Source organism: Octodon degus, unplaced genomic scaffold (assembly GCF_000260255.1).
Source record: "Octodon degus isolate 3935 unplaced genomic scaffold, OctDeg1.0 scaffold00012, whole genome shotgun sequence".
Lineage (NCBI taxonomy): Eukaryota > Metazoa > Chordata > Mammalia > Rodentia > Octodontidae > Octodon > Octodon degus.
This window is the reverse complement of record NW_004524588.1, coordinates 9,588,048-9,599,775: the sequence shown is the minus strand read 5'-3', so window position 1 is coordinate 9,599,775 and position 11,728 is coordinate 9,588,048. Positions and strand designations below refer to the sequence as shown.

At 36.2% G+C, this 11,728-nt stretch overlaps 1 protein-coding gene across 1 annotated transcript in view; it reads right to left on the bottom strand.

Annotated features, from left to right (window-relative positions):
- The window catches only part of Pik3c2g (phosphatidylinositol-4-phosphate 3-kinase catalytic subunit type 2 gamma), a 379,694-nt gene that overhangs the window by 28,849 nt on the left and 339,117 nt on the right, over nucleotides 1-11,728 (bottom strand). Inside the window, exon 34 of the mRNA XM_004626203.2 lies at nucleotides 11,080-11,174. Coding sequence (XP_004626260.1) covers nucleotides 11,080-11,174 — 95 coding nt within the window. The remainder of the gene's footprint in view (nucleotides 1-11,079; nucleotides 11,175-11,728) is intronic.

The following is an 11,728-nucleotide window of genomic DNA, read 5'->3' as shown; positions in this document are numbered from 1 at the left end:
ATATGAGAACTTGTACTGTTATGTCATGTAACTTGGCAGTATCCCAAATTTTCTGATCAAGGAGATCATGGGGCCAAAGAGGAAAGTGATCAATGATGTAAAGTGTGCCTAAGGAGAGTCATATGGAAAGAAAACTTTCTCTCAGGCTTTCACAGAGAGCACATTGGCCAAGCAATGGCCGTGACTCATCCACATGTCTGACACTAACAAAGGTTCTACAATCTGAGGTGCAGGATCTCGGGATAAATCCTGAGGGGATTTTACTGACCTTATCAGACCCAAAAACTACAACTCTTGTTGCGTAGGTCCTGCTTTACCTTCATCTTGGCCATCCAGCAGAAAAGTATAAAAACAAAATATAAGAAGTAAAGCCATGCTGTTATGTTGAGCTGTGGGGCACTCAGGTCAACAATTTCTGACATTGCCAGTTAAGCAGAAGATCCAATACTATTATGGGCTACTGGACTCTTTTAGAATATTTTTCTGAGTTTACACACCTGTAATATTCAAATAACGGAACTTAACAAAAAAAAAGGGTACACAGACGATTGTATCTGTATATTTAAATTGGTTTGAATAGATATATAGTTACATTCTCTTAATGAATAGAATGATTATTGTATAGCAATTAACCACTAGGAAGCATGTTTGCAGTGTGTTAATTAATTGAAACTGTCCTACCGAAAAAAAAAAAAAGCGTGCCTATTTCACACTATAGGGTGCCACTTTCATAGAATACAATGTGTCTTGGCCTCCTGGAGTTCCTGCTGTGCATTCTACCACACAGTCACCGACTCAGAAAAAAAGTCATGTATTGTAGTTAAAAGTAAGAGAATCATCTTTTAAATCCACTGGGATTGGTGCCAGAATTCCTGGGGGTACAAAAAAGCACAGATGCACAAATTGTGGTGGTGTTTGCGTAAAATTTACTCATATTCTCTCACATATGTTAAATCGTCAGATTACCTATAATATTTACTGTAGATATTCTAGATCTACAGATAGTGTAGATACTATCTATGATACTATAAATGATATTTAAATAGTCTCTGAAGTGTATTATTTAGAGAATAAAAACAAGAAAAGTTTTATAGAGGTCCAGTGCAGAAACAAATTGTTTCAAATATTGTTAAACTGTGGTTGTGTACACAGTGTGGAACCAGTGGATCAAGGGGCATGGCTCTACTCAACATATGTAAGAGCCACTGGCAACTTCAATGGGCTACTTGTCAGGCATTAACATTAAACGATTGTCATGGTTTTACTTCAGCTATAACTTACTCGGATTTGATTATGTTCTAAACTTCTAACTGTTATGTAAGCATTTATAATAGACCCCTTTTGAGTTGTTTCCAGTCTTTTTTTAAAAAAATGAGTGAAATAAATCCTCAAAACAAAACAAAAAATAAATAAAATAATTTGAGAAATTTAAACTCTCAGCTTCTCCTTGTTCTCTATAAACCATTCTTTTAACATTTCTCTGTTGCTTCTTCTCTCTGTTTCTTTTTTAAGCTGAAAATGTAGAATTTAGAGATACATAGAGGAGGGAGAGAAGTTAGGGTACAAGATGGTCAGAGAAAAAAACCCAGACTGGGTAAATAGAATACCAGCCATGTGGAGACACGTACACTGATGGCTATGTCATTGTGAAAGAAGGAGAGTGGACAGGCTTTTGGAACATTTTGAAAAATAGTCCTCAGCAAGAATTCACTTTCCTTTTAAGTGAGATTGATATTGAGATTAAGTACTTGGCACTTGACCGTCCTCCGCTTATTATCAAATATTACGGACAGCAAAATTCACAGAGAAAAGCTACTGATATATAAATATAGCTTGCATTAAACTGCTCTGGATTGTATTTTTTCACTTAAACAAATATGCACTTAGCAAATATGCTTTAAGGACATAGTATTGTGGTAACCACACTGTAGTATACATAATATATTTTCTCCACCTTTTCATCCTTAACAGTTTCTCAATACAACTGAAACTACAATATGTGCTCTTTTTCTCATATTTAGTACAGGGTCTATATGGTCTCACTACTAGATCAGACTAATAGTGTTCCTCCTGTTTACAGCCTCCCAAGCGCCGGGATTACAGGCACGCACCACCACACCCAGTCTCAATCGCTGCCTCCGCGTGTCCCGAGGGCGGGGCCATCACAACATGGCCACTGCATTTGCCTAAGCGGGCCCTTTAACCACTGAGCTATTTGGCTGGCCGATACAGTATGAGCTACAATGATGAAAGTTTGAAGAGTTGATATGAGGCAGTGAATGTCAAGTGGATGTGGTGTACAGTAAGAGTGAAAAGACCCCAGAGGAGGGAAAGATGGACAGGAGCTAGAGTGGCCCAGAAGCCTGCAGAAAAAGGAGAGGTTTACATTGGATCTGGGAAGGTGCATTGGCTATGGAAGGTGACTAACAGGTAGCAAGAAGTAGGACATGCTGTGTTAGATGAAGAGATGGTGCTTGGTCAGCAATGAGTGAACCGTCTTGAAGAAATTCAAGTTTGATGTTGAGCAGTGATATCAAAAGTGGCTGTCTAGATTGTGTGGCACCTTGTATTAGGCCATGGAATTTGAAATTGACAGAGAATATATGAAAATTTTTTCTGCTATGATAAAACTAGAGTTTTGCGCAGGAGAGATTAAAAAAGAATAAAGACAGGACTATAATATCCATCAATCAAAATAACTCATAAATGAATTAATAGAGAATATTGAATAGAATATTGAAAGGAATAAAAGGGAAATTAAACAGATTTGCTGCTGATTGTGTATGTGAGTAAAAGCGAGTCACAAAACGTAAACTAGTTGTCAGACAAGTTTTGATCAGGGGTTACATGAGGATGGTGCAGCAACTGACAGAAATAAGCAATTCAGAATGAGATCTGACTTTCATGAAAAGGAGAATACTGAATTTTGGAAAATTTGAGTTTAAAGAGATGGCAAGATAGCAGAGTGCAAATGCCCATTTGACAGTTGGAAATATGTAAATGGAATTCAGAGAAAGATCAAAAATAGAGCTATAAATTTAGCAGTAATTCATATTATCTTTGAAGTCTCAAGACTGGGTGAAATTTTTAGGAAATTAGTTCCAAGAGCTGAAGTCCTGAACACTGGAAAATCTTCACATTACAGGGTAGGGGTGAAGCTATCCTTTATTAAGTCATGATATACATTTTCTATTTTAAATTTATAAGAGCTAAGAAAGCCTTAGAAAGAATGCTGTCCGCAAAACTGAATGACCACATGGACAGTGAAATTTCATTGAGATCTTGGGAACTGAATAGTCCAAGAAAGAGACATTAAAGATATATTGGCTTTTTAAAAAAAGATCAATGATAATATGTTTATAGTTTGGACAGGATATCATGTCTGTATCTTGTACTACGAATAACCATTACAAAGACAACAATATACAATGTATTAATTATTGAAACTGTCCTGCCAATTGGTTTTGAAACTGTCTCATTGCTATTTGTTTTTCAATAAAATGAATAATAAAAAAGAAAAAGTATTAAAGCTGATTTCATTATAAAAGAATTGGTAATTAGTTGTTTTCCTTGGCTAAAGATATATCATGAAGCCATTGAATGTCTGGATTTGGGCCAGGTGCTCTTTACTGTTCATTGCTTTGTGTCTTATTCTTTGAAAGTATAGATCAATGTCATTAAGAGACAGCTCCAGATGAGCTATCTTCTAATCCATAGAATACATGTGAAATATAACTGATGTGATGATTGTTGTAAGGACATTGTCCTTCATTAAGCAGCTGATTTTTATTTGGATTGAAACACATCCAAGATGGAGTAGAAACAAGTTTTCTTTAAGAGCCCTGATATTAAAACATTGAAAAGTATCACTGTAATCAGAGAACTGATACCCAGAACACTGCTACTTATATGTGGCAAACACTGTCCCTATCTGTCCTTTATTTTGCAGTCCTCTTTTATTGTCTTTGTTCTGCTTCCATATGCATTGCATTTGTCTTAGTGCCGAGGGCAGAACACATTATATGCATAGCACAACTGATGGGGCCCATGCACCGCAAGAAGTGTTTCTCTGGCACCCTGCAGAAAAGTATAAACACGAGGTATAAAAAGTAAAGCCATGTTAATATGCTGAGCTGTAAATGGCACAAGTCAACAACTTCTGACATTGCCAGTCTTATGGAAAACCCACTACTATTATGGACTACTGGACTATATTGGACTATTTTGCTGAATTCACACATCTACAATATTTAAATGACAATGGAATACCCATGTCTGATAAATCTAAACAAAAAAGGGGATACAAATGAAGGACCATTTTGTATCATTATATTCAAAGTAGTTAGGATAGATATACAGCTACTTCGTCTTAATTCAATGAAAAGAAAGATTTGTACTAACAGTGTTTGGATAAGATATCATGTCTGCATCTTGTACTATGAATAACTACTATGAAGGCAACAAAATGTAATGTATTAATTATTATAACTATCCTACTAACCTGTTTTAAAACTGTCTCATTGCTGTTTCTTTCTCAATAAAATTAATTTAAAAAAAAAAGAAGTGTTTCTCAAGGTGTGGTCTTGGACTACAAAGGCACCATGAATGCTCATATTTTCCAGCAGGAAAGAGGAAAAGAAGTTTAGAAATGAAAGAGAGTAGCTCACTGGTTGTGCAACACAGATTCAGATCTTCTATGCTACTATTACAGAATCAAGATTAATGTGAGTTGTCCCCAGGAACCTGTTTTGAAAAAAATATTTGTCTGTACTAAAGTCCATTAAAATTGTAAGTTTTTTTTCAGTGCTAGGGACAGAACGCAAGGCCTCATGCATGCTAGGCAAGTGTTCTATTACTGAGCTATACTCCTAGGCCCTAAGAAATTCCTTAAAATAAAAAACTGTCGTAATATGTGCATGCATGTGTGCGTGCGTGCGTGTGCGTGTATGGGTCAATGCTCATAGTTTGCAGTTCTTATACTTTACTCTTCATCTCTTCTGCTCATATAGCGACTATTTTCTTCTACTTTGTGTCTTATGAAATAAATAATAGCATATCTGAGGTATTTTACTTTTTATTGATATTTCTCCTCATTTTAAAGAATCATGCTGTCACAGCACAAGTGACTGACCTATTGTGGGTGATAGACTTAAGAAGAGAGTTTCGGGCTGGCCAGATAGCTCAATGGACTAACACACCTGCTTAGGCAGATGCAGGGACCAGGGTTCGATCCATGGCCTGCCGTGCCAGGCCTGTCTCCGGGGTGTGCTGAGATGCCGACTGATACTGGGCATGGTGGTGCAAGCCTGTGATCCCAGCGCTTGGGAGGTTGAAAACAGGAGGATCACTGTGAGTCCAATCTGTGTAATGAGACTCTGTAGACCCTGTTCTACAGATTCAACTGACAAAGTATTGCAGTTGTTTAGAAAGTTGGCTAATACTTTTAAAATAATAGCTCAGTTTGTTTCAAATATTAGATATGAAATATTTTGTAAAATATTTCTAGCATCTTTCTCTGGACCCCACTTTCAGAGGCTCTATCTTGTGGACTTCTGTAGTACATTAAAAAAAAACCCTTAGAGTTTCGCTCTTGTTATTGCCTTTATCACCTCTTTGATGTTCATATTCTGCTGCATGGAGAAGGAAATCATTTAGAAATGACACAGAGCAGGCCACAAACCCTCCAATCAGGAATAAATACATAGCAAAGGACTACGGAAGTCCACAGCATAGAACCTCTGAAAGTGGGGTCCAGAGTAAGAGGCTAGAAAGATTTTACAAAATATTTCAAATCTAATATTTGAAACAAACTGAGCTATTATTTTAAAAATATTGGCCAACTTTCTAAACAACTGCAATGCTTTGCCAGTCTCTGTTCATTAGAGTAAACTGTATTGTGCTATTTTGAAAGAGAAATAATTTTAGCAATTTTGGTTTTGCTTGTGATTTCACAGGGGGAAATGATTCTTAGTGTACAGCTTCAAAGATTAATATAAGATAAACAATTCTTTTCATCCAACTTAATATTAAATATAACAGAACTGCAGGCATAATTCATTTTAATATGAAATCAAGCACAAAGTCTGATTACTTTGGCATGTGAGCCCATTAAAGGCTCAAAAAATAAATAACAATTAGCTAAAATCTTGAAATGAGCAAAGAAAATATATTGAGAATTTATGGACGGATTTCATGTCACTTGTATTAAAATGCTCTTGCTGTGTTGAGATAAGCAGAAAGAATAAAATAGTTATTTAAAGGAGTGACAAACTGAACTTTTGTGTGAGTTGTCCCCAGGAACCTGTTTTTTAAAAATGACTTTTAGGAGGTGAGACAAATTCTGACCCTTGGTTCTTCATGTGAGAAGTAACTTGTCATTTTTTTTTAAAATTTAACAAATACTCTCTGAATATCTACTATACACTGGACTTATTCTAGAAATTCTGGTAATACAGGACAAGTGAGAAAATAAAATAGAAAGATTGGAAGGACAACACAGCGGGTTCTACTGTAGTTTCCTGAGCTTTTAGAAAAGATGCACTGAAAAGATGAGAGTGAATATAGTCATTCAGCATGTGTGACACTGAGTCACAGAAAATAGGAAGTCACAGAAAATAGGTCATGAACCTGGGGGAAAATATTCAGGACAGATGGACTAGCAGACACACTGGGGGGAAACACTCTTGCCAAATTCAGGGAGTAGCAGGGAAGTCAGTGAGCCTGGAGTGGAGCGATTGAGGTAGACTGAGGTAGGACAAGAGGCTGGAAAGGTCAAGGGAAATAGCTTGATTAGGGTCTCAGAGGTCACTGGTATGGCTTTCATTTGAAAAGCCAGGTGAATTTTTCCCTAAGGCTGTGAAGAAAGCAATGACAAATCCTTGCTTTCTAAGGAACAAACTGACTGTTCAGTTACCAAGAGATTATGAAGAACTTAGGGAAGAACCAACAGCAGGCAACTGAGGTAAGGATAATCATAGCTTGAACCAGCACTGGTTGTGCTGGTGGTGGCAAATGGTGGGGTTCTGGCTTTAGTTTGAAAGCAGATGGATAGAATTGGTGGATAACATGGACGCAGTTTCCAGCTGAAGGAGAGGGGTCAAAATGATTGTAAAGATGTTAGCCTCTTTAGAAGGCAGGAAATGCTGTGTACTGGGATGAAAAAGATGGAAAAACATTCAAGTTTAAGGGAACGGGCATCAGAAGTTTGATTTGATACATTATTACCTTTGAGGTACTTAGTAAATTTCTACTGGAGTTGTAATCAGTTCTATACACAACTCTGGATTTTAGACGGAAGTTCCTTTTTTTTGTATTTTTTTGAAAGAAAAAGTTATTTATTTCAAATATGTAAGCAGCTTCTCAGATCTAAACTTCTAAGAAGGTTTAGGAAACATGAAGGTAGCTGATCTCCACCGATGTGGAAAGATTTCCAAGCATCTACAAAGAGGTACCCAGTACACTCAAGTTCCAATGACAGTAATTTAAGACTTACTTAAATAATATATTTTTCAAAAAATAATATTTAGGATGCATTTATCATTGTGCAGTTTCAAGGATCAATATATTATCATCATTTTAAAGAAACATACAAAAGTAATTTTTCCAAAATGTACCCATTACATGAATGTCCAATAATTACTATTTCAAAGGTCTCTGCTGCTATATATGTTTTAAAAATTTTAAACACTATTTTATTAATAAACATTTTTTAAATTAATTTATTGAGAAACAAATATCATGCTTGTCATTCTGGTGTTCTAAATATGTACTGCTTGTCATGTCATGCCAATTACTGCTATACTGCCTCTCAAGTAAATGTTTGTTTAAAAAAAGGGTAATAAATGAAAACAAGAGACAAGAAAAAGAATGTCACAGGACTGTCCTGCTACAATGCTATACATGGTTAGATTTCTAAATTTCTGTGTAAAAGTATGCAATTGTGCATTCCTATTTTTTAAAATATTTTTTTTTCTTTTTCTCTTTTTTTTCTTCACATTCTGTAGGGATTTAAAGTTTAACATATCAATACTTGATGGGAAATACCTGTTCCTTGTTATGTCTAAGATGTTTGATATTCAGACAGATAGTGAGGTTAAGCTCAACTGCCTATGTTATAGGGTAATAATATCATTAAGCTTCTCTTCTGGAGGGTTAACAACTGAAGTTTGCACACCAAAAATCAGAGAAAAAGAAGGGCTGCAAGGACAGCCAACATTTTGGCCCCAGCCTGTTGAGATCAATAAGGACTGAGGACATAGGAGAACCTGTACAGTAACATCCTGTAACTCAGTTGTGTCCCAAATTTTCTGATTCAGGAGATTATGGGGCCACAGAGGAAAGTGATTGATGATGTAGAGTGTCCCTAAGGAGAGTCACCTAGAGAGAAAATATTCTCTCAGGCTTTCACAGAGAGCAAATTGGTCAGGCAGTGGCCGTGACTCATCCACATGGCTGACACTGACAAAGGATCTACAAACTGCAGTACAGGGTTTCAGGATAAATCCTGAGGGGATTTGACTGACCTTGTCAGATACAAAAGTTACATTTCTTGTTATATAGGTCTTGCTTTATCTTGGTCTTAACTATCCAGCAGAAAAGTATAAAAATAAGGCATAAAAAGTAAAGCCATATTAATATGCTGAGCTGTAAAAGGCTCAAGTCAACAACTTCTGACATTGCCAGTCCTACAGAAAACCCGCTACTATTATGGACTACTAGACTATATAAGATTATTTTGCTGAATTAGTGCACCTGTAATATTTAAATGGCAGTGGAATATCCATCTCTGACAAAACTAAATATAAAATGGGGATACAATTGAAGGACCATTTGTATCTGTATAGACAAAATAGTCAGGATAGCTATAAAGCTACTTTCTCTTAATTCAATGAGAAAAAAGATTTGTACTAATAGCGTTTGGACAGGATATCATGTCTGCTTCTTGTACTATGAATAATCACTACAAAGACAACAATACGCAATGTATTAATTATTGAAACAGTCCTACTAATCGGTTTTAGGGGGAAATTCTGACCTGGGGTTATAGACAGGGAGCAACGTGAAACATAAGCAATATTTAAAGCCATAAATCTAGGCTGAAAGCGATAAGTCTAAATCTGCATTTTGGACTCTCAATCCCTCAGTGTCCAATGACTGGGGAAAGAGAAGAAGCATGAGGTAGCCTAAGAAGTCAGACAACAAGGACTAGAGCATCTTTAACATTTTTCAGAGGGCATTGGTAGTCTATGGGCTCAAATGAACCTGCTTTTTAGATTTGCAAACTTTTTTCTAGGATCCACCTGATCATTTGCCATTTACCTATAACTACTTTATGTCAGTATTGCGCTGTAGCTCTTTCTTCTCTTTCTCATTCACTTCCTGTCCTTCAGGAATTGCCTTCCGCTCACTTTGAGTATACTTATTGGTAGTACAACTTCATCTGAGTTTATAATGCTTTTTTTGAAAACTGTTGAAAGTAATTTGGGGAATCATTTGGTGAATGAAATGGGTGATCAGATTTCTTAATACTGCTTTTGACCAAGGATTTAGCATGACTGTCCAATAGCACCAGATTTGCTATGGTTTTTATGCACAATTTCAATAAGTATCCTGTAGGATGCTCTGGGTAATGACATTACTGACACAACATGTAATTTCTAAGGCGAGTGCTTTCAAGACTACCATATAACATATATTGATCATTTAATAATATTTCTTAATATTGTATTTAAGCGTGCATATGTATAGATCACTGGTGGCAAACCTACAACGTACATGCTTCCAAGGACTGTTTTTATCACTGAAAGCTCTAGAAGATTCACTATCACTGATACAGTGGATGCCTGAAATCTATAAGCACTCATGTGGCCAAAATATTGACTGAATCCTCCTTTAGCAATTTAAAAGTCTCCTAACTGCTATTTTCACTTAGGATGGCTATCAGAAACAATGGAAAATGATTATTTTAATGACTAAATATTTACAAACATTTGAACAATCCTTGCACAGATATCAGAAAAGTTGCTTACTGTGAACACCACCGAGTTAGCAGCAAACATCTTTCCATGTCTGGCTAATTCTCACTTTATGATGGATGAAGCCCTTGAAAATTATGCCAATTATTTGTTTATTGAACAAATATTTACTAAGGTTTAGTGCACACCAGATGCATATCGTGTGGAGAAGAGTTTGTTCCTTTAGTTCTTTCCAAATGCATCCTGAGAGATTTACATGCATAAACAAGACAGCCAATATTGTGATACTAAGTTTCTCCATATCTGATGGACCCTCCTGCTATGTGTAATACCAGTTTTGACTGAAGTCCAGAAAGGCTGGAGGAGCTGGTAAATTGTAGTTATCCTTCATTGCCTCCAGATTCACACTGCCAGTCATTCACCCTGTGACACAGAAGGCTATCTCGCCTTCATAGTGACTGTTTTCACTGATTGTCTTTGCTGTGACTAAAACCCTAATCAAGTGGACTTTATTAGAGCATGTATTTACCCCTTACAGACTAACTACAGGTTTGGTTCCAGGTCCTGAGAATGCAGAGATGTGGTTCCTAGTCTCAAGAATTATAAAACTTTCAAGGAGAAAAATAAACTTAAGCAATTACATGAAAACATGGTAACTAAGATGACTTTGTAAATTCAAGGTACAATAAAAACTTGGTTGGGGGTGGACACTCAGGCCTGTTGGTTTCACAGAGAAGTTGCTGTCCAAGACAGCATAACTCCTCCTCCAATCTCAATAGGATAAGAAGGATCCAGGTATTTTTTCCCCCCTTTAGCTATTCATTCTTGATTTCTCAGAGACCATTCGCTCATTTTTTTCTGACAGTTCATTTTGAGTAAAGTCCAATTTTCATTCTGGGCCTTTCACTGTAAAATATCTCATAGTTTTTACCCTAAGGATCACCATCACACAGGGACAAAAACACTATAATTGGCTCATTGTTCCTCACTTAAGCTTGGTTTCTAGACTCATTCCTCTTACTAATGTTGACACTAATTGCCCAAAGGAGCCAAGTAATTTCTAAACATGAGATTAGATGTTTCTTATTATATATAATAAACTTACAATGTTTTTCATGTGTTTCACCAGTATGGTCAGCTTTGCATCCTGATATGATATCACTAACTGCACCTTAGGGTTCTTGTCTGAAGACGTCTCACCTGATAAAATAAAAATTTCAGGAAATTCACATTAAGTAGTTCAAAGTATACATTACACATTTAGAAATTAAAATAGAGCCAATGCATAGTAGGTAAAAGAAACATCTTAGGTTGAGACAGTAATACTGATCGGGAGTTGGGGTTGTTGCTTAGATAGAAGTAGGATCGGACTGATCTTTGTAAGCTTTCTCTTCTTCCTACTCTTCTATGTTTAGTTTTGAAAGATAGTCATTATTTTTTATGATTATTTACACTCTTAGTCCCATTGTCCTTTCTGCTTCAATTTCTCTTTAATATTCAGTATATAAGCTTTTAGTATTAGAGGTTATGTAGCTTAAAGTTGTAGGCTTCAGATGTTACTAAATCTGGATTCAAGTCCCAGTAGCTCTTCTTAGGCCCTGTCATCACAGGTAAGTTAGTTACCTTTCTGTAGAATGGAAGTAGGGGCTGCGGCTGGATAGTAAAATTCAAAAGCTGTCACCTACCAAGCACTCATCAATATTTGTAATTATTAATATTCTTTAAATAGTTACACTCTCAACTTTTTCTCAAAA